Source organism: Salmo salar, chromosome ssa13 (genome assembly GCF_905237065.1).
Source record: "Salmo salar chromosome ssa13, Ssal_v3.1, whole genome shotgun sequence".
Lineage (NCBI taxonomy): Eukaryota > Metazoa > Chordata > Actinopteri > Salmoniformes > Salmonidae > Salmo > Salmo salar.
Window position 1 is genome coordinate 10,365,349 of NC_059454.1, and position 23,729 is coordinate 10,389,077.

General features: G+C 43.6%; 1 protein-coding gene across 2 annotated transcripts in view; it reads left to right on the forward strand.

Annotated features, from left to right (window-relative positions):
• The first annotated feature begins 3,734 nt into the window (after positions 1–3,734).
• LOC106566415 (copine-5) overlaps positions 3,735–23,729 on the forward strand; it is a 250,283-nt gene continuing 230,288 nt past the window's right edge. Inside the window, exon 1 of one of the 2 annotated variants that reach the window (XM_045692916.1) lies at positions 3,735–4,236. In XM_045692916.1, coding sequence (XP_045548872.1) covers positions 4,127–4,236 — 110 coding nt within the window. In that variant the 5' untranslated portion in view covers positions 3,735–4,126. The remainder of the gene's footprint in view (positions 4,237–23,729) is intronic. The other variant, XM_045692915.1, reaches the window with a different exon arrangement.

Here is a 23,729-nt window from a genome sequence, read left to right on the forward strand (position 1 = left end):
GATCCGGGCTCTTTGCTGGCCATGGCAGAACACTGACATTCCTGTCTTGCAGGAAATCACGCACAGAACGAGCAGTATGACCGGTGGCATTGTCATGCTGGAGGGTCATGTCAGGATGAGCCTGCAGGAAGGGTACCACATGAGGGAGGAGGATGTCTCCCCTATAACGCACAGCATTGAGATTGCCTGCAATGACAACAAGCTCAGTCCAATGATGCTGACACACCGCCCCAGACCAAGACGGACCCTCCACCTCCAAATCGATCCCGCTACAGAGTACAGGCCTCAGTGTAACGCTCATTCCTTCAACGATAAACGTGAATCCGACCATCACCCCTGGTGAGACAAAACCGTGACTCGTCAGTGAAGAGCACTTTTTGCCAGTCCTGTCTGGTCCAGCGATGGTGGGTTTGTGCCCATAGGCGATGAAGTTGCCGGTGATGTCTGGTGAGGACCTGTCTTACAACAGGCCTACAAGCCCTCAGTCCAGCCTCTCTCAGCCTACTGCAGACAGTCTGAGCACTGATGGAGGGATTGTGCATTCCTGGTGTAACTCAGGCAGTTGTTGTTGCCATCCTGTACCTGTCCTGCAGCTGTGATATACCGATCCTGTGCAGGTGTTGTTAAACGTGGTCTGCCACTGTGAGGACGATCAGCTGTCCATCCTGTCTCCCTGTAGCGCTGTCTATGACATCTCACAGTATGGGCATGGCAATTTATTGCCCTGGCCACATCTGCAGTCCTCATGCCTCCTTGCAGCATTTATTTTACTTTAACAAGGCAAGTCAGTTAAGAACAATTCTTATTTTAAATGACAGCCTAGGAACAGTGGGTTAACTGCCTTGTTCAGGGGCAGAACAACAGATTTTTACCTTGGGGAATCAATCTTGCAACCTTTTGGTTACAAGTCCAATGCTCTAACCACTAGGCTACCTGCCGCCTAAGGCACTGAGCATTTTAACACAGTTCAGGTGTGTGCAATCAGCAGAAAACCAGCAGAAGACCTACTTGGCACCTCATAGGCTGCCTTCATTCAGGGAGCCCAATTCTGATCTTTTTTTCACTAATTGGTCTTTTGACCAATCAGATCAGCTCTGAAAAAGAGCTGATTTAAAAAGATCTGATGTGATTGGTCAAATTACCAATTGGGAGAAAAAAATATCCGAATTGAGCGGTCAGTGTGTATGATTGGAATACCCCTGAGCCTATATACTAGATCTGCAAGGCAATTGAGGAGCTGTCCAGAGGAGACGTGCTGTCCAGAGGAGACGTGCTGTCCAGAGGAGACGTGCAGTCCAGAGGAGACGTGCTGTCCAGAGGAGACGTGCAGTCCAGAGGAGACGTGCTGTCCAGAGGAGACGTGCTGTCCAGAGGAGACGTGCAGTCCAGAGGAGACGTGCTGTCCAGAGGAGACGTGCAGTCTAGAGGAGACGTGCAGTCCAGAGGAGACGTGCAGTCCAGAGGAGACGTGCAGTCCAGAGGAGACGTGCAGTCCAGAGGAGATGTGCTGAAAGCGCATCTACCGCTGCTTGTCAATAGAAACTCGTTTTTTGGGGGACTTTGTAATTTTATTTATTTATATTTTTTTATTTCACCTTTATTTAACCAGGTAGGCCACTTGAGAACAAGTTCTCATTTACAGCTGTGACCTGGCCAAGATAAAGCAAGGTAGTGTGACAAAGACAACACAGAGTTACACATGGGATAAACAAATGTACAGTCAATAACACAATACAAAAATCTTTATACTGTGTTTGCAAATGTAGTAAGATTAGGGAGGTAAGGCAATAAATAGGCCATAGTGGCGAAATAATTTCAATTTAGCATTAACACTGGAGTGATAGATGTGCAGGTGATGATGTGCAAGTAGAGATACTGGGGTGCAAAAAGAGCAACAACAAAAAATAACAATATGGGGATGAGGTAGTTGGTGAGGGAGATATAAGTCTCTAGCTTCAGTGACTTTTGCAATTCATTCCAGTCATTGGCAGCAGAGAACTGGAAAGAAAGGCGGCCAAAGCAGGTGTTGGCTTTGGGGATGACCAATGAAATATACCAGCTGGAGCGCATGCTATGGGTGGGTGTTGCTCTGGTGACCAGTGAGCTGAGATAAGGCGGTGCTTTACCTAGCAAAGGCTTATAGATGTCCTGGAACCAGTGGGTTTGGCAACGGATATCTAGCGAGGGCCAGCCAACAAGAGCATACAGGTCGCAGTGGTGGGTAGTATATGGGTCTTTAGTGACAAAACAAATGGCACTGTGATAGACTACATCCAATTTGCTGAGTAGAGTGTTGAGGGCTATTTTGTAGATGACATCGCCAAAGTCAAGGATCGGTAGGATATTCAGTTTTACGAGGGTATGTTTGGTAGCATGAGTGAAGGATGCTTTGTTGCGAAATAGGAAGCCGATTCTAGATTGAATTTTGGATTGGAGATGCTTAATGTGAGTCTGGAAGGAGAGTTTACAGTCTAACCAGACACCTAGGTATTTGTAGGTATCCACATATTCTAAGTCAGAACCGTCCAGAGTAGTGATGCTAGTCAGGCGGGCGGGTGCGGGCAGCGATCGGTTGAAGAGCATGCATTTAGTTTTACTTGCATTTAAGAGCAGTTGGAGGCCACGGAAGGAATGTTGTATGGCATTCAAGCTCGTTTGGAGGTTAGTTAACACAGTGTCCAAAGAAGGGCCAGATGTTTACAGAATGGTGTCGTCTGCGTAGAGGTGGATCAGAGAATCACCAGCAGCAAGAGCGACATCATTGATATATACAGAGAAAAGAGTCGGCCCGAGAATTGAACCCTGTGGCACCCCCATAGAGACTGCCAGAGTTCCGGACAACAGGCCCTCCGATTTGACCCACTGAACTATATCTGAGAAGTAGTTGGTGAACCAGGCAAGGCAGTCATTTGAGAAACCAAGGCTATTGAGTCTGCCGATAAGAATGCGGTGATTGACAGAGTCGAAAGCCTTGGCCAGGTCGATGAAGATGGCTGCACAGTACTGTCTTTTATCGATGGCGGTTATGATATCGTTTAGGACCTTGAGCGTGGCTGAGGTGCACCCATGACCAGCTCAGAAACCAGATTGCATAGCGAGAAGAAATGGTCGGTGATCTGTTTGTTAACTTGGCTTTCGAAGACTTTAGTAAGGCAGGGCAGGATTGATTTAACAATAGGCTATATATCTTGTAGAAAATATGCACAGCACGTTCAATAGTGCACTCAATCACTGTTCTGCGTCAATTTGTTAATCTTAGCATTAGCCAAGTCGGACTTTGACTAATTGACTTATGTTGATTGTAAATCTCTGTAATATATTTAAGGAAATAGATAATATCTTTGTTCGCGTCCGTTTAAAATTCTAATTTTTTGACTCAAACCTATTTTGTCAAAGGAAGCACTTCGGTAGAAAAGTAGGCCATCGGCTATAAAAAGTGACTTTTGGTCTATACAGTTCAAATACTAATATCGCTTTTAAGATGGGCTAATTATTAATGGGCTAATTCATTAATTAGTGTCCGATGGTTAGCTGATGATGTTTTAATAGCCATGAGAAATCATTTGGAGCGATATAATGATCCACGTCCTTAATCAATACAGTGGATTCGCATGTGTGGCAGTTAGTCAGTCAACCAGTCATTCAGTTAGTTTGTCAGTCAGCCAGTCGCACTTGCAGTCAGGCAGTAGTAGCCTATGTGAAAGAATTTCAGAAAGGGGTGGAGTTGTTCGTTGGGAGATTTTAGTTTTTCAAACGCTCGCCAGTAGATATCATCTACTCTGCCTGAAGACAGAGAGAGAAGAGCACACTGTGACTTGGTTTGAACTGCACCATTATAAATTAATTGGCCTACAATTACTTCGCGTTTCCATTAGATACGAGCTTCCTGTATAGTGGTGTATATCAAATGGAGAGCACTTAACAGATTTGGCTGAACTTCTGATCTCTTGTTCTTCTGTTCTCCTCTGCTCATCCACTGACGGTTGGTCCCTCTGTTCTCAGTGGAAAGCTCGCTGCGGACTCGCGCCAGGCTTAGGACGGCGTGAGAATTGGTGAAACGCTCGAGAGAGACTTGCACCCGGTCAGGCTGAGTGAACAGGGGAGTTGTCCCGGGTCTCCCGCGCGCATGGAGGGAGACGTAATGGACAAGCTGGACAGCATGGCTGCGGTGTGTGACTTCGATCCCATTGCGGGAAAAATTCCGGCAACCAAAGTGGAGATCACAGTGTCATGCAGGTAAGCTCACTGAGCCAGCTGACTACTCTGTCTCTCTCACAGACTTTGGATAGGTCCGTTGCGCTTTGGAAAATACGGGGCAGGGCACTGCAGTCCAGCGTTCAGAAGAGTTGATAGGCTATATTTCATTGTAATGATGCAATTCGTTGCCGATTACCGTTAGATGGGTTATTCAATGAGTATTGTAACGGTCTGACATTTCGTCAAGAAACCTCTAATTTGCTTTTCTGATGCGCAAGGAGGACAGCGGTTGGCTATAGAAACCTGCTTTCTTTGTTGTGGTTAATGTGGAAATTTAATGTCTAACTTTGAATCGATTTTCCTAATATTATGTTAATAGGGTAGGGACTACTTGGGGTGGGTGCTTAAACCCTCTTCCCCAAGCGCTTGCTGCGCAACGTTTCCAGCCTGTGAATAAAACGGTCGCGTGCCACAGTTGATATCGAGTTTGTTGGCGCGGGGGTAGAAGTTCCTTTCATCAATGCTTTGGTGCCTGCAGTGAAATGTAGTGGATGAATAGCCTGCATGTAGCCGAGTCTTTTCCCCAACCAGTGACGATCACTGTGCCGCACGATAATGTTGTGGATTGGATTGGGGTGGGGTTCTTGGAAGGACAATAGAGCCGTTAAACCGATATAATTTGACCAGGTTCATTGTAAAAGCATGGGCTACTGTAGCCTAATTCGACTGTTCCTGTATTGGTTTCAGTCGTCAATTTCCATTAAGAGGTCAGGGAAGTGGAAAATAAACAGATTATCAAACAATCAAACAAAGCCTGTTAACATGTCTCTTCATGTCTCTTTGAGTCCATCTGAAGATGTCACTTAATCTGATGCAATGGTTCTACTGCTAATGTGAAGTCTGGGGATTGGTGCTACTGGAGCAGTTTTGTATTCTATCTCCCTTGCTCTCTATCTCCCTCATTTCTTTCTCTATCATTCTCACTCTCTACCTCCCTTGCTCTCTATCTCCCTCATTTATTTCTCTATCATTCTCACTCTCTATCTCCCTTGCTCTCTATCTCCCTCCTTTCTTTTTCTATCTCTCTCACTCTCTATCTCCCTCCTTTCTCTCTTTATCTCTCTTGCTCTCTATCTCCCTCCTTTCTCTTGCTATTTCTCATTCTCTATCTCCCTCCTTCCTTTCTCTCTATTGCTCTCTCTCACTCTGAATCTCCCTCCCTCCTTTCTCTCTCTCACTCTCTGTCCCTCCCTCCCTCCTTTCTCTCCCTATCTCTCACTCTCTATTTCCCTCCTTTCTCTCTCTCTTTTTCTCACTCTATCTCCCTCCTTTCTCTCTCTATCTCTCTTGCTCTCTATCTCCCTCCCTCCTTTTTTTCTCTCTATCCACACTTCTCTCTCTGACAGAGGCCATCACATCCATGTTGTGTTGGCTATTCCTCGTTGTAACTTAAAGGACACAGCCTGCAGTTTTCTCAAGGCTGCCAATTAATGTGTTTTTCACAGAGCTATCAGAAATTAATATGATATCATCGGACCTGAAGGAGGAGAGAGTTTGATCAGGCTTTGCTTTGATGCTGCTTGTGGTCTGTTCCCTTCGAGCTGCTTACACACACACACACACACACACACACACACACACACACACACACACACACACACACACACACACACACACACACACCCACCAACACCCACACGTACACACGTACACACTTAGGAATAAATAGGAATAAGAACTTTCTATTAACTGGAGGAAATTGATATGGCTGTTTAGTACAACATCAATCATCATATAAAAAAAAAATGTAACCAAACATGCCCAGCTATCAAGTGCCCTCATATATTCTGAACTCAGAATAACTGCCATCCTAATTATCTGAACTCAGAATAAATGCCATCATAAATATCTGAACTGGCAGAATAAATGCCATCATAAATATCTGAACTGGCAGAATAAATGCCATCATAAATATCTGAACTGGCAGAATAACTGCCATCATAAATATCTGAACTGGCAGAATAACTGCCATCATAAATATCTGTCAAGGCTCAGGTGAAGACCCAGATACAGACAGTTTCAAAGTAACAAAAGTTTATTACAAAAACAGGGGGGCAGGAAAATGACAGGTTAAGGGCAGGCAGAGGTCAGTAATCCAGAGCAGAGTCCGAAAGATACAGACCGGCAGGCAGGCTCAGGGTCAGGTCAGGCAGAATGGTCAAAACTGGGGAAAACTAGAAACAGGAAAAACATAAACTAACTGACAACAGACAAACAGAGACCACAGGTATAAATACACTGGGGATGATGGTGAAGATCAGCGACACCTGGAGGGGTGTGACAATATCTGAATAACTGTCATCATAAATATCTGAGCACAGAATAACTGCCATCATAAATATCTGAAATTACATAAACTCAACAAAAAAATAAATGTCCTCACTGTCAACTGCGTTTATTTTCAGCAAACTTATGTGTAAATATTTGTATGAACATAACAAGATTCAACAACTGAGACATAAACTGAACAAGTTCCACAGACATGTGACTAACAGAAATGGAATAATGTGTCCCTGAACAAAGGGGGGACAAAATCTAAAGTAACAGCCAGTATCTGGTGTGGCCGCCAGCAACATTAAGTACTGCAGTGCATCTCCTCCTCATGGACTGCACCAGATTTGCCAGTTCTTGCTGTGAGAGGTTACCCCACTCTTACACCAACGCACCTTCAAGTTCCCAGATATTTCTGGGGGGAATGGCCCTAGCCCTCACCCTCCGATCCAACAGGTCCCAGACGTGCTCAATGAAATTGAGATCAGGGGTCCTCGCTGGCCATGGCAGAACACTGACATTCCTGTCTTGCAGGAAATCACGCACAGAACGAGCAGTATGGCTGGTGGCATTGTCATGCTGGAGGGTCATGTCAGAATGAGCCTGCAGGAAGGGTACCACATGAGGGAGGAGGACATCTTCCCTGTAACACACAGCGTTGAGATGACAACAAGCTCAGTCCAATGATGCTGTGACACACCGCCCCAGACCATGACGGACCCTCCACCTCCAAATGTCCTCCGATCCCGCTCCAGAGTACAGGCCTCGGTGTAACGCTCATTCTTTCGACGATAAACGCGAATCCGACCATCACCCCTGGTGAGACAAAACTGCAACTCGTCAGTGAAGAGCACTTTTTGCCAGTCCTGTCTGGTCCAGCGACGTTGGGTTTGTGCCCATAGGCAACATTGTTGCCGGTGATGTCTGGTGAGGACCTGCCTTACAACAGGGCTAACAGCCCTCAGTCCAGCCTCTCTCAGCCTATTGCGGACAGTCTGAGCACTGATGGAGGGATTGTGCGTTCCTGGTGTAACTCGGGCAGTTGTTGTTGCCATCCTGTACCTGTCCCGCAGGTGTGATGTTCGGATGTGCTGATCCTGTGCAGGTGTTGTTACACGTGGTCTGCCACTGCGAGGACGATCAGCTGTCCGTCCTGTCTCCCTGTAGGGCTGTCTTAGGCGTTTCACAGTATGTACATTGCAATTTATTCCCCTGGCCACATCTGCAGTCCTCATGCCTCCTTGCAGCATGCCTAAGGCACATTCACACAGATGAGCAGGGACCCTGGGCATTTTTCTTTTGGTGTTTTTCAGTCAGTTGAAAGGCCTCTTTAGTGTCCTAAGTTTTCATAACTGACCTTAATTGCCTACCGTCTGTAAGCTGTTAGTGTCTTAACGACTGTTAAGTGGCTGACTGACTGGCTAAATGGCTGACTGACTGGCTGGCTAAATGGCTGACTGACTGGCATGCTGACTGGCTGGCTAAATGGTTGGCTAATTGGCTGACTGACTGGCTGGCTAAATGGCTGACTGACTGGCTAAATGGCTGACTGACTGGCTGGCTAAATGACTGGCTGGCTAAATGGTTGGCTGACTGGCTGGCTGACTGGCTGGCTAAATGGCTGACTGGCTGGCTAAATGGCTGACTGACTGACTGGCTAAATGGCTGACTGACTGGCTAAATGGCTGACTGACTGGCTAAATGGCTGACTGACTGGCTAAATGGCTGACTGGCTGGCTAAATGGCTGACTGACTGGCTGGCTAAATGACTGACTGGCTGGCTAAATGACTGACTGACTGACTGGCTGGCTAAATGACTGACTGACTGGCTGGCTAAATGGTTGGCTGACTGGCTGGCTAAATGGCTGACTGACTGGCTGGCTAAATGGCTCACTGACTGGCTGGCTGACTAGCAGCCTAAATGGTTGGCTATTTGGCTGACTGACTGGCTGGCTAAATGGCTGACTGGCTGGCTAAATGGCTGACTGACTGACTGGCTAAATGGCTGACTGACTGACTGGCTAAATGGCTGACTGACTGGCTGGCTAAATGGCTGACTGACTGGCTGGCTAAATGGCTGGCTGGCTAAATTGCTGACTGACTGGCTAAATGGCTGACTGACTGGCTGGCTGACTGGCTGGCTGACTAGCAGGCTAAATGGTTGGCTATTTGGCTGACTGACTGGCTGGCTAAATGGCTGACTGGCTGGCTAAATGGCTGACTGACTGACTGGCTAAATGGCTGACTGACTGACTGGCTAAATGGCTGACTGACTGGCTGGCTAAATGGCTGACTGACTGGCTGGCTAAATGGCTGGCTGGCTAAATGGCTGACTGACTGGCTAAATGGCTGACTGACTGGCTGGCTGACTGGCTGACTGACTGACTGGCTGACTACAGTATATAAAGTGCAGTTCAATCACTGATAAGGATAACTAGTTATAAAACCTCTCCAGCGAAAAATCATATCGCCAATTAGCATTAAAAAAAAATCATAATTTTTTTTTTTTTTTATAGATACACCTCTCCTGAATCGACCCACGTCGTCCGATTTCAAAAAGGTTTTACAGGAAAAGCAAATCATTAGATTATATTTGATGAGTCCATCGTAAAAAGCAGCTTCATAGCCATTTTCCGACCAACCACTTGCATCACATATAATCAAAAAACAGCTAAATGCAGCACTAACCTTTTACAAACTTCATCAGATGGCACCCCTAGGACATCATGTTATACAATGCATGCATTCTTTTGTTCAATAAAGGTCATATTTATATATAAAAACAGCATTTTACATCTCTGTCTGAGGTTGACTACATAATTTCCCCTCAAAAGCGTCCCGGTAAACAATGCTACATTTCCCTAAATTACTATCCTATAACGATTTTTTAAATGTATATTGTCAATCTAACATTTATAGATGAATATCTCTTGAGAACACCTGTCATACCAGATTTTAAATTAACTTTACTGGGTAATCACACTTTGCAATAAAAGGAGATGCGATACTCAGAAAATGAGCTAATATACAGAGCTCGGCGCCATCTTGGAAGCAATCGCATGTCACATCTCATCTTGTATAATATTGTCAATAATCGCCTACCTTTAGTTGTCTTCATCAGAAAGCATCCCAGGTCCACAACAGATGTATTTTCGGTCAAAAAGTCCATACTTCACGTTCCATTAGCCTGATGTTGGTAGCGCGTCCTATGGCTCTCTCGAAGCGCAGGTCTGAAGTTCAGAATAAATGCAATGCTTGCGCATGTAGGTTCGTTCAAACATGTCAAACGTTGTATAAAATAAATCTTCAGGGCCTCTAACACCAAGAGAGCCAATAAGATTCGAGGGGGATGATGTCATGGCCTTTAAAACCGTATCCAAAGGTGGGGGCAGACATGGCCGCCGGCGTCATAATGGTGATGGCCCATCCCCTGTGACCAATTTCAAACTCGTGTCATTCACTGAGTTTTGACTCTATAAGGCTCAAACCACTGTGAAAGGACTGGCGACATCTAGTGGAAGCAATAGGAAGTGCTCACTGAACCATGGTTAACGGTGTGATTAATAAGGAAAGATGAGAAGTCGAGTCCACAATTCAGAATTCCACTTCCTGTTTCAATCGGTCTCGGGGTTTTGACTGCCATTTGAGTTCTGTTATACTCACAGACACCATTCAAACAGTTTTAGAAACTTTAGAGTGTTTTCTATCCATATATAATAAGTATATGCATGCCCTATCTTCTGAGTTTGATTAGTAGGCCGTTGAAAATGGGAACGATTTTTTTTCAAAATGCGCTGTGGCGCCCCCTATCCTACGGTATCCTCAAGAGGATTTATAAAAAGGCTTATATTATCACAGTCAGGGTCTGAGGTTTGGCTGCTGTAATAGTTCACACAGAGAGTCTCAAAGCAGCTCTGAGTGTTCTGATCTATATTATGCAGCATTCATCCACACCTGTTGCTGCTACTCATGCTGTATGTAATGGGATTCTCAATATACACGTCATATCAGCTTGATGGCTCTTTGATAAATGTGTGTATTTGTGAATGTGTGTGTGTTCCTGACAAGTGTAAGCTATGCGCTTGTGTGTGTGTGTGTGTGTGTGTGTGTGTGTGTGTGTGTGTGTGTGTGTGTGTGTGTGTGTGTGTGTGTGTGAGTACGTGCAAGCGTGTGTGTGTGTGTACTCTCACCCATGTTTATGCATACGTGCAGTGGTGTAAAGTACTTAAGTGAAAATACTTTAAAGTACTTCAGTGGCTTGTGAAAGTATTCACCCCCCTTTGCATTTTTCCTATTTTGTTGCCTAACCTGGAATTAAAATAGATTTTTTTGTGGGTTTGTATGGCTTGATTTACACAACATGCCTACCACTTTGAAGATGCAAAATATTATTTATTGTGAAACAAACAAGAAATAAGACAAAAAAAGAGAACTTGAGCGTGCATAACTATTCACCCCCCCAAAGTCAATACTTTGTAGAGCCACCTTTTGCAGCAATTACAGCTGCAAGTCTCTTGGGGTATGTCTCTATAAGCTTGGCACATCTAGCCACTGGGATTTTTGCCCATTCTTCAAGGCAAAACTGCTCCAGCTCCTTCAAGTTGGATGGGTTCCGCTGGTGTACAGCAATCTTTAAGTCATACCACAAATTCTCAATTGGATTCTGGGCTTTGACTAGGCCATTCCAAGACGTTTAAATGTTTCCCCTTAAACCACTCGAGTGTTGCTTTAGCAGTATGCTTACGGTCATTGTCCTGATGGAAGGTGAACCTCCCTCCCAGTCTCAAATCTCTGGAATACTGAACCAGGTTTCCTTCAAGAATTTCCCTTTATTTAGCACCATCCATCATTCCTTCAATTCTGACCAGTTTCCCAGTCCCTGCCAATGAAAAACATCCCCACAGCATGATTCTGCCACCACCATGCTTCACTGTGGGGCTGTTCTCGGGGTGATGAGAGGTGTTGGGTTTGCGCCAGACGTAGCATTTTCCTTCATGGCCAAAAAGCTAAATTTTAGTCTCATCTGACCAGAGTACCTTCTTCTATTGTTTGGGGAGTCTCCCACATGCCCTTTGGCGAACACCAAAGGTGTTTACTTATTTTTTTCAATGGCTTTTTTTCTGGCCACTCTTCCGTAAAGCCCAGCTCTGTGGAGTGTACGGCTTAAAGTGGTCCGATGGACAGATACTCCAATCTCCTCTGTGGAGCTTTGCAGCTCCTTCAGGGTTATCTTTGGTCTCTTTGTTGCCTCTCTGATTAATGCACTCCTTGCCTGGTCCCTGAGTTATGGTGGGAGGCCCTCTTTTGGCAAGTTTGTTGTGGTGCCATAATCTTTCTATTTTTTTATCATGGAGTTAATTGTGGTCCATGGGATGTTCAAAGTTTCAGATATTTTTTTATAACCCAAGCCTGATCTGTACTTCTCCACAACTTTGTCCCTGACCTGTTTTGAGAGCTCTTTGGTCTTCATGGTGCCGCTTGCTTGGTGGTGCCCCATGCTTAGTGGTGTTGCAGACTCTGGGGCCTTTCAGTACAGGTGTATATGAGATCATGTGGTTAGAGTGGTGGTTAGAGTGGTGGTGGTTAGAGCATTGGACTAGTAACCGAAAGGTTGCAAGTTCAAATCCCCGAGCTGACAAGGTACAAATCTTTCGTTCTGCCCCTGAAAAAGGCTGTTAACCCACTGTTCCTAGGCTGTCATTGAAAATAAGAAATTGTTCTTAACTTACTTGCCTAGTAAAAAAAAATAAAAAATGTGACACTTAGATTGCACACAGGTGGACTTTATTGAAATAAAAATACATTTAAATTACAGGTCATAATGCAACAAAATAGGAAAAACGCCAAGGGGGATTGTGGCGGATGAATCAGAATTAGTTGGGTATCATAGATAACTAAGATGTTTTATTAGCATAATATGCTTATGTGAGATACTTGTCATTAGAATGTATCCTTTGGACTCTGGTGTATTTCAGTTGCACTTTTCCCTTACCTGGGGCTCAGTCACTTGGGGCCCAGAGAGGGGAGAGGTCAGACTTGTCTTTGACATATCTCTGTTGCTATGCAGAATATCAGATAGAGAGGAGGGGGACAAAATGGAACATTGTCTTCATATGTGTCTTTACCTATTCTTAAACCATGTGAAGAGATGGCGTGATTAACCTGTTAGGGCTAGGGGGCAGTATTGGCACGGCCGGATAAAAAACATACACGATTTAATCTGGTTACTACTCCTGCCCATTAACTAGAATATGCATATAATTATTGGCTTTGGATAGAAAACACCCTAAAGTTTCTAAAACTGTTTGAATGGTGTCTGTGAGTATAACAGAACTCATATGGCAGGCAAAAACCTGAGAAGATTCCAAACAGGAAGCGCCCTCTCTGACAAGTTGTTGTTCATCTTGGCTCTTTTTATTGAAGACTGAGGATCTTTGCCGTAACGTGACACTTCCTACGGCTCCCATACGCTCTCAGAACCCGGGAAAAAGCTGAATGATATCGAGGCAGCCTCTGGCTGAAACACATTATCGCGTTTCAAGACAAAAAAATTCAAAATGTTCCATTACCGTACTTAGAAGCATGTCAAACGCTGTTTAAAATCTATTTTTATGGTATTTTTCTTGTAAAATAGCGATAATATTCCAACTGGACAATAGTGTATTCATTCAAAGAGGAAAATAAAAAATAGCGTGGTCTCATGAATGCGCATATCCAATCTCTTTGTCACCAGGCAGACCACTGAGAAACTGAGCTACTATACTCTGCCCAGAGACAGGAGACGCCTCAATCTGCTTTCTGAAGGCTTTAGAGAGCCAATGGAAGCCTTAGAAAGTGCTACGTAACCCCACAGATACTGTAGTTTCGATAGAGAATCAAAAGAAGAACTACAAATTCTCAGACAGGCCACTTCCTGCTTGGAATTTTCTCAGGTTTTTGCCTGCCATATGAGTTCTGTTATACTCACAGACACCATTCAAACAGTTTTAGAAACTTCAGAGTGTTTCCTATCCAACTCTAATTATAATATGCATATTATCGTTTCTGGGCAAGAGTAGTAACCATATTAAATCGGGTACGTTTTTTTCATCCGGCCGTGAAAATACTACCGCCTATCCACAATTAAGTATAAGGTCCCTTTGTGAACAGTTCCTAAGATCTGTTGTTCGTCATGTACGTTGAGAGGGGTGGGTCTTGGGTATAAAAGAGCTTTGTACTTTTGTGTAATCACTTTTCAGTGGTTCATTGAAGGTCAAGTCCTTTTGCAAAAGCATCTTAATTATTAAATATGTAGTTTTAAGTATAACTGACTTGTGTGTGAAGTTTGTAACTCTCCTCATTTGGTAATGCAGAAATTAGCCACCTCAGGATGAATACCTTTGCAAGGCACTGTACTTAAGTAGTTTTTTGGGGATATCTGTACTTTACTATTTATATTTTTGACAACTTTTAGTTTTCCTTCACTACATTCCTAAAGAAAATATGGTACTTTTTACTCCATACATTTTCCCTGACAATCAAAAGTACTCATTACATTTTGAATGCTTAGAACGACAGGAAAATTGTCAAATTAATGTACTTATCAAGAGAACACATGGTCATCCCTACTGCCTCTGGTGGACTCACTAAACACAAATGCATCTTTTGTAAATAATGAGTGTTGGAGTGTGCCCCTGGCTATCCATACATTTAAAAAAACAAGAAAATGGTGCTGTCTATTTAACATTTGTTATTGTTTGTCACGTTCGTCGTAAGGATGGGACCAAGGCGCAGCGGGAATGTGAATACTCATCTTCTTTATTATGAAGAAAACCAAAAATAAACACTTAATACAAAACAACATGAAAAACAGTCCTGTGAGGCACACAGCTACACATACGGAACAACTACCCACAAATCCCATGGACAAAACACCCCTATTAAATAGGACCTTCAATTAGAGGCAACGAGAAACAGCTGCCTCCAATTGAAGGTCAAACCAATAAACTAAGCATAGAAATAGACTAACATAGAACATTGCCCAACAAACCCCGAAACACACTAACCAAACACCCCCTGCTACGCCCTGACCAAACTACAATAACAAACAACCCCTTTTACTGGTCAGAACGTGACATTGTTACTTTATTTAGTAAATATTTTCTTAACACTATTTTCCTTAACTGCATGGTTGGTTAAGTAAGTGTTTGTAAGTAACCATTTCACGGTAATGTCTGCACCTGTTTTAGTCAGTGCATGTGACAAATATTTGTATTTTATTTTATTAGATTAATATAAGAATTTAAGGATTTATACTTTTACTTTTGATTCTTAAGAATATTTGTATATTTGAGCAATTACATTTAGACAGCGAAAATGGCGCCGGAAGAAATGGCAGCAGTTTTCCAACCAATTGTGCTATTATGTGTTTTTTTTTTTTTTGCGTTATTTGTAACTTACTTTGTACATAATGTTTCTGCAACCGTATCTTACGGCAGAAAAGAGCTTCTGGATATCAGGACAGCGATCACTCACCTCGGATTAGATGAAGATTTTTTCTACAACAAAGACGATGCACAAGACATTCTCCAAACATCCCACAGGACCGACATCCCCGTTATTTGCAAGAGGAAGCGACGCAGGTACAGAGGACAAAGAGCCAGATGCCTGGTCAGGACCCGGAAAAGGTGAGTGGGAAAGCTGCCGTTACCGTCAATACTACTCGCCAACGTGCAATCATTGGACAATAAATTAGACAAGGTATGATCACGAATATCCCACCAACGGGGCATCAGAAACTGTAATATCCTATATTTCACGGAATCGTGGCTGAATGACGACATGGATATTCAGCTAGCGGGATATACGCTGCACCGGCAAGATAGAACAGCACACTCCGGTAAGACGAGGTGGGGGCGGTCTGTGCATATTTGTAAACAACAGCTGGTGCATGAAATATAAGGAAGTCTCTAGACTTTGCTCGCCTGAAGTAGAGTATATTGTGATCAATTGCAGGCCACACTACTTGCCTAGAGAGTTTTCAGCTATACTTTTCGTGGCTGTTTATTTACCACCACAGACAGATGCTGACACTAAGACCGCACTCAGACAGCTGTATAAGGAAATAAGCAAACAGGAAACCACTCATCCAGAGGTGGCACTCCTAGTGGCCGGAGACTTTAATGCAGGGAAACTTAAATCAGTTCTACCAAATTTCTATCAACATGTTAAATGTGCAACCAGAGGGATTTTCTTTTTAGATCACCTGTACTCTACACACAGAGACGTGTACAAACCTCTCCCTCGCCCTCCATTTGGTAAATCCGACCACAAATCTTTCCTCCTGATTCCTGCTTACAAGCTAAAATTAAAGCAGGAAGCACCAGTGACTCGGTCTATAAAAAAAGTACATCACTGGGGCTAAGCTGCCTGCCATCCAGGACCTCTACACCAGGCGGTGTCAGAGGAAGGCCCTAAAAATTGTCAAAGACCCCAGCCACCCCAGTCATAGACTGTTCTCTCTACTACCGCATGGCATGCGGTACCGGAGTGCCAAGTCTAGGACAAAAAGGCTTCTCAACAGTTTTTACCCCCAAGCCATAAGACTCCTGAACAGGTTATCAAATGGCTACCCGGACTATTTGCATTGTATTCCCCCCCCCCCACCCCCTCTTTTTTACGCTGCTGCTACTCTCTGTTTATCATATATGCATAGTCACTTTAACTATACATTCATGTACATACTACCTCAATTGGGCCGACCAACCAGTGCTTCCGCACATTGGCTAACCGGGCTATCTGCATTGTGCCCCGCCACCCACCACCCGCCAACCCCTCTTTTACGCTACTGCTACTCTCTGTTTATCATATATGCATAGTCACTTTAACCATATCTACATGTACATACTACCTATGTAAATAACAATTTGTTCTTAACTGACTTGCCTAGTTATAAAAATAAGACATTAGACTTTTACTCAAGTAGTATTTAACTGGCTGACTTTCACTTTTACTTGACTAACTTTCTATTAAGGTATCTATACTTTTACTCAAGTATTACAATTGGGTACTTTTTCAACCACTGCAAGCGTGTGTGTGTACTCTCACCTGTGTTTATACATGCGAGTGTGTGAAGTAACAGCAGATGTATTTGACTTGCTAGTTGATCTCATCGTTCATCTTGTTGTTTATTCTCCTTCCAAACCCTCATGCATTACACAGTGAGGTTGACAGTTTCTGTGTGAAAGCCCTCAGGCCCTGTAGTTATGTTGTCTCTCTTGTTTGTCTCGCTAGAGAAAGACTAACTTCCCCATACAAGTCAAGACTACAGGGAGAAATTCATTCATATTTTTCTTTCTTTTCACAAAGCCTTGCTTGTATCGCATCTGTGGCAGAAGCTGTTGCAGCTACACTGAACCATCCACCAGCTCCATCTTTATTTCAATTGATTTCACATCCAGCTGTATAAGGATAGATTCTGAATTATATTTTGGAAAGCATATTGGGTTTACTATACAGGTCTAAGAACTCTTTTACTGTATTGATTAGAAATACCTTAGTAACCCAACTGTTGCTTCCTATCCTAGACTATGATGGCATCCTCTATCAAAACACCCAATAACTTTCTTTTGCGATTTAGATGTAATGTATATCAATGTTTGCAGAGTCATTCTTGGATGCCATTATAATAAAAAAAAAATAAACAATGTCTGAATCACTAAATTGACTGTCACTCCCAAACAGAAAACAACTGCTTTGGAACCACTTTCCTTTTAAATGTATAAACTTGAATGTCCCTGTATATTAACAAGACTTACACTACTGCTTTCGAAAACAGCAGCAATGGTAAAATAAGATCTTCCGGATACAACGGCCCAACTGACTGGAATAATTGATCTATAGAAATCAGGGCACTACAAGCACACAGTCAACTTAATAAAGCCCTTTTTCAAATGTTGAGGACAAACTGTTTGTGTTTTTAACTAATAGAAACATCACCATGTGAAGATATTAATAAATATGTACAGTACCAGTCAAACGTTTGGACATAGCTACTCATTTCAGCGTTTTTATAAATTTTTACTATTTTCTACGTTGTAGAATAATATCTAAGACAACAAAACTATGGAATCATGTGGTAAGCAAAAATGGGTTAAACAAATCAAAATATATTTTATATTTGGATTCTTCAAAGTAGCCACCCATTGCCTTGATGATAACTTTGCACAGTCTTGGCATTCCCTCAACCAGCTTCACCTGGAATGCTTTTCCAACAGTCTTGAAAGAGTTCCCACACATGCTGAGCACTTGTTGGCTGCTTTTCCTTCACTCTGCGGTCCAACTCATCCCAAACCATCTCAATTGGATTGAGGTCGGGTGATTGTGGACACTCTCTTTCTCTTTCTTGGTCATATAGCCATTACACAGCCTGGAGGTGTGTTGGGTCATTTTCCTGTTCAAAAACAAATGATAGTCGTACTAAGTGCAAACCAGATGGGATGGTGTATCGCTGCGGAATGCTGTGGTAGCGATGCTGGTTCTAATAAATAACTACTTCAAATAAATACATATTTTATTCTACAGTGGCTCCTCTTGAAAGTTGTTTGGTATGAAACAAAAATAACATCTTGACTCTGGAATAATCAGCATAATTTAATTGTATTAGTCATCGCATTAACTTCATGTGTAATAGTCAGCACATTAACTTCATGTTTAATAGTCAGCACATTAACTTCATGTTTAATAGTCAGCGCATTAACTTCATGTTTAATAGTCAGCGCATTAACTTCATGTGTAATAGTCAGCGCATTAACTTCATGTGTAATAGTCAGCGCATTAACTTCATGTTTAATAGTCAGCGCATTAACTTCATGTTTAATAGTCAGCGCATTAACTTCATGTGTAATAGTCAGCACATTAACTTCATGTGTAATAGTCAGCACATTAACTTCATGTTTAATAGTCAGCGCATTAACTTCATGTTTAATAGTCAGCGCATTAACTTCATGTGTAACGGTTGTCGTCTGGAATGGAGGACCAAGGCGCAGCGGGTTGAGTGCTCATAATTAACTTTAATGAGAAAAACACTAAACAAAACAAACCGATGGACGACGAATACAGACTTGAAGGCACAGACAGCAATTCAACAAACAACCTCCCACAATTTACAAACACACCCTAATATATAGGACTCTCAATCAAAGGCAACTAGACAACACCTGCCTTCAATTAAGAGTCCACACCCCAATTAACTAAACATAGAAACAGACTAACTAGAAAGAACATAGAAATAGACTAACATAGAGCAGTGACCAAAAAACCCCGGAATACATAAATCAACTACCCTCTACATAATACACACCCCGAACCACATAAACCAAATACCCTCTACCACGTCCTGACCAGCCTACACTAACAAAATAACCCTCATACTGGTCAGAACGTGACATCATGTTTAATAGTCAGCGCATTAACTTCATGTGTAATAGTCAGCGCATTAACTTCATGTGTAATAGTCAGCACATTAACTTCATGTTTAATAGTCAGCACATTAACTTCATGTGTAATAGTCAGCACATTAACTTCATGTGTAATAGTCAGCACATTAACTTCATGTTTAATAGTCAGCACATTAACTTCATGTTTAATAGTCAGCACATTAACTTCATGTTTAATAGTCAGCGCATTAACTTCATGTTTAATAGTCAGCGCATTAACTTCATGTTTAATAGTCAGCGCATTAACTTCATGTTTAATAGTCAGCGCATTAACTTAATGTTTAATAGTCAGCGCATTAACTTCATGTGTAATAGTCAGCGCATTAACTTCATGTGTAATAGTCAGCGCATTAACTTCATGTTTAATAGTCAGCGCATTAACTTCATGTTTAATAGTCAGCGCATTAACTTCATGTTTAATAGTCAGCGCATTAACTTCATGTTTAATAGTCAGCGCATTAACTTCATGTTTAATAGTCAGCGCATTAACTTCATGTTTAATAGTCAGCGCATTAACTTCATGTTTAATAGTCAGCGCATTAACTTCATGTTTAATAGTCAGCGCATTAACTTCATGTTTAATAGTCAGCGCATTAACTTCATGTTTAATAGTCAGCGCATTAACTTCATGTTTAATAGTCAGCGCATTAACTTCATGTTTAATAGTCAGCGCATTAACTTCATGTTTAATAGTCAGCGCATTAACTTCATGTTTAATAGTCAGCGCATTAACTTCATGTTTAATAGTCAGCGCATTAACTTCATGTTTAATAGTCAGCGCATTAACTTCATGTTTAATAGTCAGCGCATTAACTTCATGTTTAATAGTCAGCGCATTAACTTCATGTGTAATAGTCAGCGCATTAACTTCATGTTTAATAGTCAGCGTAATTGAATGTGTAAAAGTCTACTTAATTGAATGTGTAAAAGTCAACTTAATTAAATGTGTTGTAGTCAGGCTAATTGAATGTGTAATAGTCAGCTTAATTGAATGTGTAATTCTAGTAACACTGTTCTTTTATGGTTTGTTTTAATGTGTATTTGCCCAATAAACTGAGGCAGAGACAAAGTGTGGGTCCCAAATGACATCCTAATCCCTCTACAGTGCATTCAGAAAGTATTCAGACCCCTTGACTTTTTCCACATTTTCTTACGATACAGCCTTATTCTAAAATGGATTTAAAAAATATTTCCTTCTAAACAATCTACACACAATAGCCCGTAATGACAAAGTGAAAACAGGTTTTTAGACATTTTTGCAAATGTAAAATAAATAAATAACAGAAATACCTTATTTACATAAGTATTCAGACACTTTGCTGTGAGACTCGAAATTGAGCTCAGGTGCATCCTGTTTCCATTGATCATCCTTGAGCTGTTTCTACAACTTGTTTGGAGTCCACCTGTTGTAAATTCAATTGATTGGACATGATTTGGAAATGCACACACCTGTCTATATAAGGTCCCACAGTTGACAGTGCATGTCAGAGCAATAACCAAGCCATGAGGTCGAAGGAATTGTCCGTAGAGTTCCGAGACAGGATTGTGTCGAGGCAGCGATCTGGGGAAGGGTATCATAAAATGTCTGCAGCATAAACGGTTCCCAAGAGCACAGTAGCCTCCATTCTTAAATGGAAGAAGTTTGGAACCACCAAGACTCTTCCTATAGCTGGCTGCCCGGCCAAACTGAGCAAACGGGGGAGAGGAGCCTTGGTCAGGGAGGTGACCAAGAACCCGATGGTCACTCCGACAGAGCTTCAGAGTTCCTCTGTGGAGATGGGATAACCTTCCAGAGGGACAACTATTTCTCTCGCCCACACAAACCTAGCCACCAGCCATGTCTATGGGTACACTGTATATGGAATAATAGGGTGTAATTTGTGACACATACAGAGACATGGCCAGGGGCTAGGTTTGTGTGGATGAGAGACATGGCCGGGTGTTCGGTTTGTGTGGATGAGAGACATGATCAGGGGCTAGGTTTGTGTTGGTGAGAGACATGGCCAGGGGCTAGGTTTGTGTGGATGAGAGACATGGCCGGGTGTTCGGTTTGTGTGGATGAGAGACATGGCCAGGGGCTAGGTTTGTGTGGATGAGAGACGTGGCTGGGGACTATAATTGTGTGGATGAAAGACAGGGCTAGGTTTGTGTTGGTGAGAGACATGGACAGGGGCTAGGTTTGTGTGGATGAGAGACATAGCCAGAGGCTAGGTTTGTGTGGATGAGAGACATAGCCAGAGGCTAGGTTTGTGTTGGTGAGAGACATGATCGGGGGCTGGGTTTGTGTGGATGAGAGACATATTCGGGGTGCTAGGTTTGTGTGGATGAGAGACGTGGCTGGGGTCTATAATTGTGTGGATGAGAGACAGGGCTAGGTTTGTGTTGGTGAGAGACATAGCCAGAGGCTAGGTTTGTGTTGGTGAGAGACATGGTCGGGGGCTGGGTTTGTGTGGATGAGAGACATATTCGGGGTGCTAGGTTTGTGTTGGTGAGAGACATGGCCTGGGGCTAGGTTTGTGTGGATGAGAGACATGGCTAGGTTTGTGTGGATGAGAGACATGGCTAGGTTTGTGTGGATGAGGGACATGGCTAGGTTTGTGTGGATGAGAGACATGGCCGTGGGCTAGGTTTGTGTGGGTGAGAGACATGGTCGGGGGATAGGTTTGTGTTGGTGAGAGACATGGCCATGGGCTAGGTTTGTGTGGGTGAGAGAGGAGAAGAGAAAAGAAGCATCAGCACAAGGATTGTGTGTAATTGATTTAGTAAGTCTGAGAGGCCTCAGATTGCAACACAAATTGAATTGAATTGCTTCTCTGCTCCACTCTGCTCTTCTCTGATGCTCTGACTGTACCCCTACAGGCAGAGAGAGAGAGAGATAAAGAGAGGGAGGGAGGGAGAAGGATAGAGAGAGGTAGGGAGGGATGGATGGAGAGAGACATTCAGTGCCAAGACAGCGAGAGAGAGAGAGCCGACATAGCTTCCTGTTTGAAAGAACCTGCACTCTGAGCACCCCAACCCTAAGATGAGAGCAGGGAAAATGCAGTTGTTGAGCCTGGATTGGTCTGTTTGTGTCACTGCCTTGCTGTCTGTCTCCTCTCCTCTCCCAGTGAGAGAGACATCACTGCACGAATACAGTGCAGTCATAGAGGTTTTAAACCAAGAGATGTTTCAGCGATTTCTATTGGAGAAGCTTAGGAGTAGTGTCCGCACATCCAGTTGGTGTTTCTATTGGAGCGGTCTATATTCAGTCTCTTTGGCACTGAGGGTTAGACAGTTAACAAGTGGAATGAGGGAGGTGCTTTGTGAGGTCATCAGTTCAGGTGGTTAGCTCTGTAGGTACGTTGTTTTGTATCGAGTTGTCAGTTAAACATCTTGTTAGTTGAGGATCTTGTTAGTTGAGCGTCTTTGTTGAATTATTAATGGTTTTGTTTCCTGTATGTGGTTTGTTTTGTTGCATCAGGAATAATAATCACAGTAGAGTCCTACCTATGAATCCAGCAGTATGTTTTCTCTCTGTGTTTCTCAGCCAGTAGAGCAGAGCATTGGAGTTCTGTCCTGTGTAACGGTGTAAAATGACCTAAGGGAAACAGGGATTTTAAGAAATGCGACTTCAGATCACCACTTGACAGTAACACTGCCTTGTCTCTGTTGTGTTGCCGCCTTCTGCAAGAGAGATGGAGCAAAAACAGTACTGACAAAATGTCACCAACCCCCTGAAGGTTAAAAGCTTGTATTTTTCTTATTTGTCAATTTTGTCTACATGTCCTTTTTACTCCTTGGAAAGATCAAACCCCATGACGAGTCATTCATTGTTACTATGGAGGTGGTAGGTCTATTGTATCTACAGTCCTCTCAGTCCAGATTGAGTGGCCCCCAACCCCCATGCCCTCTGCTGTCCCCCAACCCCCATGCCCTCTGCTGTCCCCCAACCCCCATGCCCTCTGCTGTCCCCCAATCCCCATGCCCTCTTCTGACCCCAACCCCCATGCCCTCTGCTGTCCCCCAACCCCCATGCCCTCTGCTGTCCCCCCAACCCCCATGCCCTCTGCTGTCCCCCCAACCCCCATGCCCTCTGCTGTCCCCCCAACCCCCATGCCCTCTGCTGTCCCCCCAATCCCCATGCCCTCTTCTGACCCCAACCCCCATGCCCTCTGCTGTCCCCCCAACCCCCATGCCCTCTGCTGTCCCCCCAACCCCCATGCCCTCTGCTGTCCCCCAACCGCCATGCCCTCTGCTGTCCCCCCAATCCCCATGCCCTCTGCTGTCCCCCCAATCCCCATGCCCTCTGCTCTCCCCCAACCCCCATGCCCTCTGCTCTCCCCCAACCCCCATGCCCTCTGCTGTCCCCCAACCCCCATGCCCTCTGCTGTCCCCCAACCCCCATGCCCTCTGCTGTCCCCCAACCTTGATTCCCTCCGGCCCTCAGCTGGCCCCAATCATTTGGTGTAATATTTTGGGGTAGATTGGTTAGAGTATAATTCAGCCAATCAATGGCTTGTGTGTGTGTGTGTGTGTGTGTGTCTGTGTGTGTGTGTGTGTGTGTGTGTGTGTGTGTGTGTCCTGGGCCTTGTGTTTGAGACCATAGATTGCTGTCCTCCAGGGGCAAACAGGGACCTGTGTCGTATGTTTCTGCCGCTTCTCAGCCTAAATGTCCCTAGGAATCAATATCCTGGGACCAGGGAGGAACAGGCGGGAGAGGGAGAAACAGGCGGGAGAGGGAGAAAC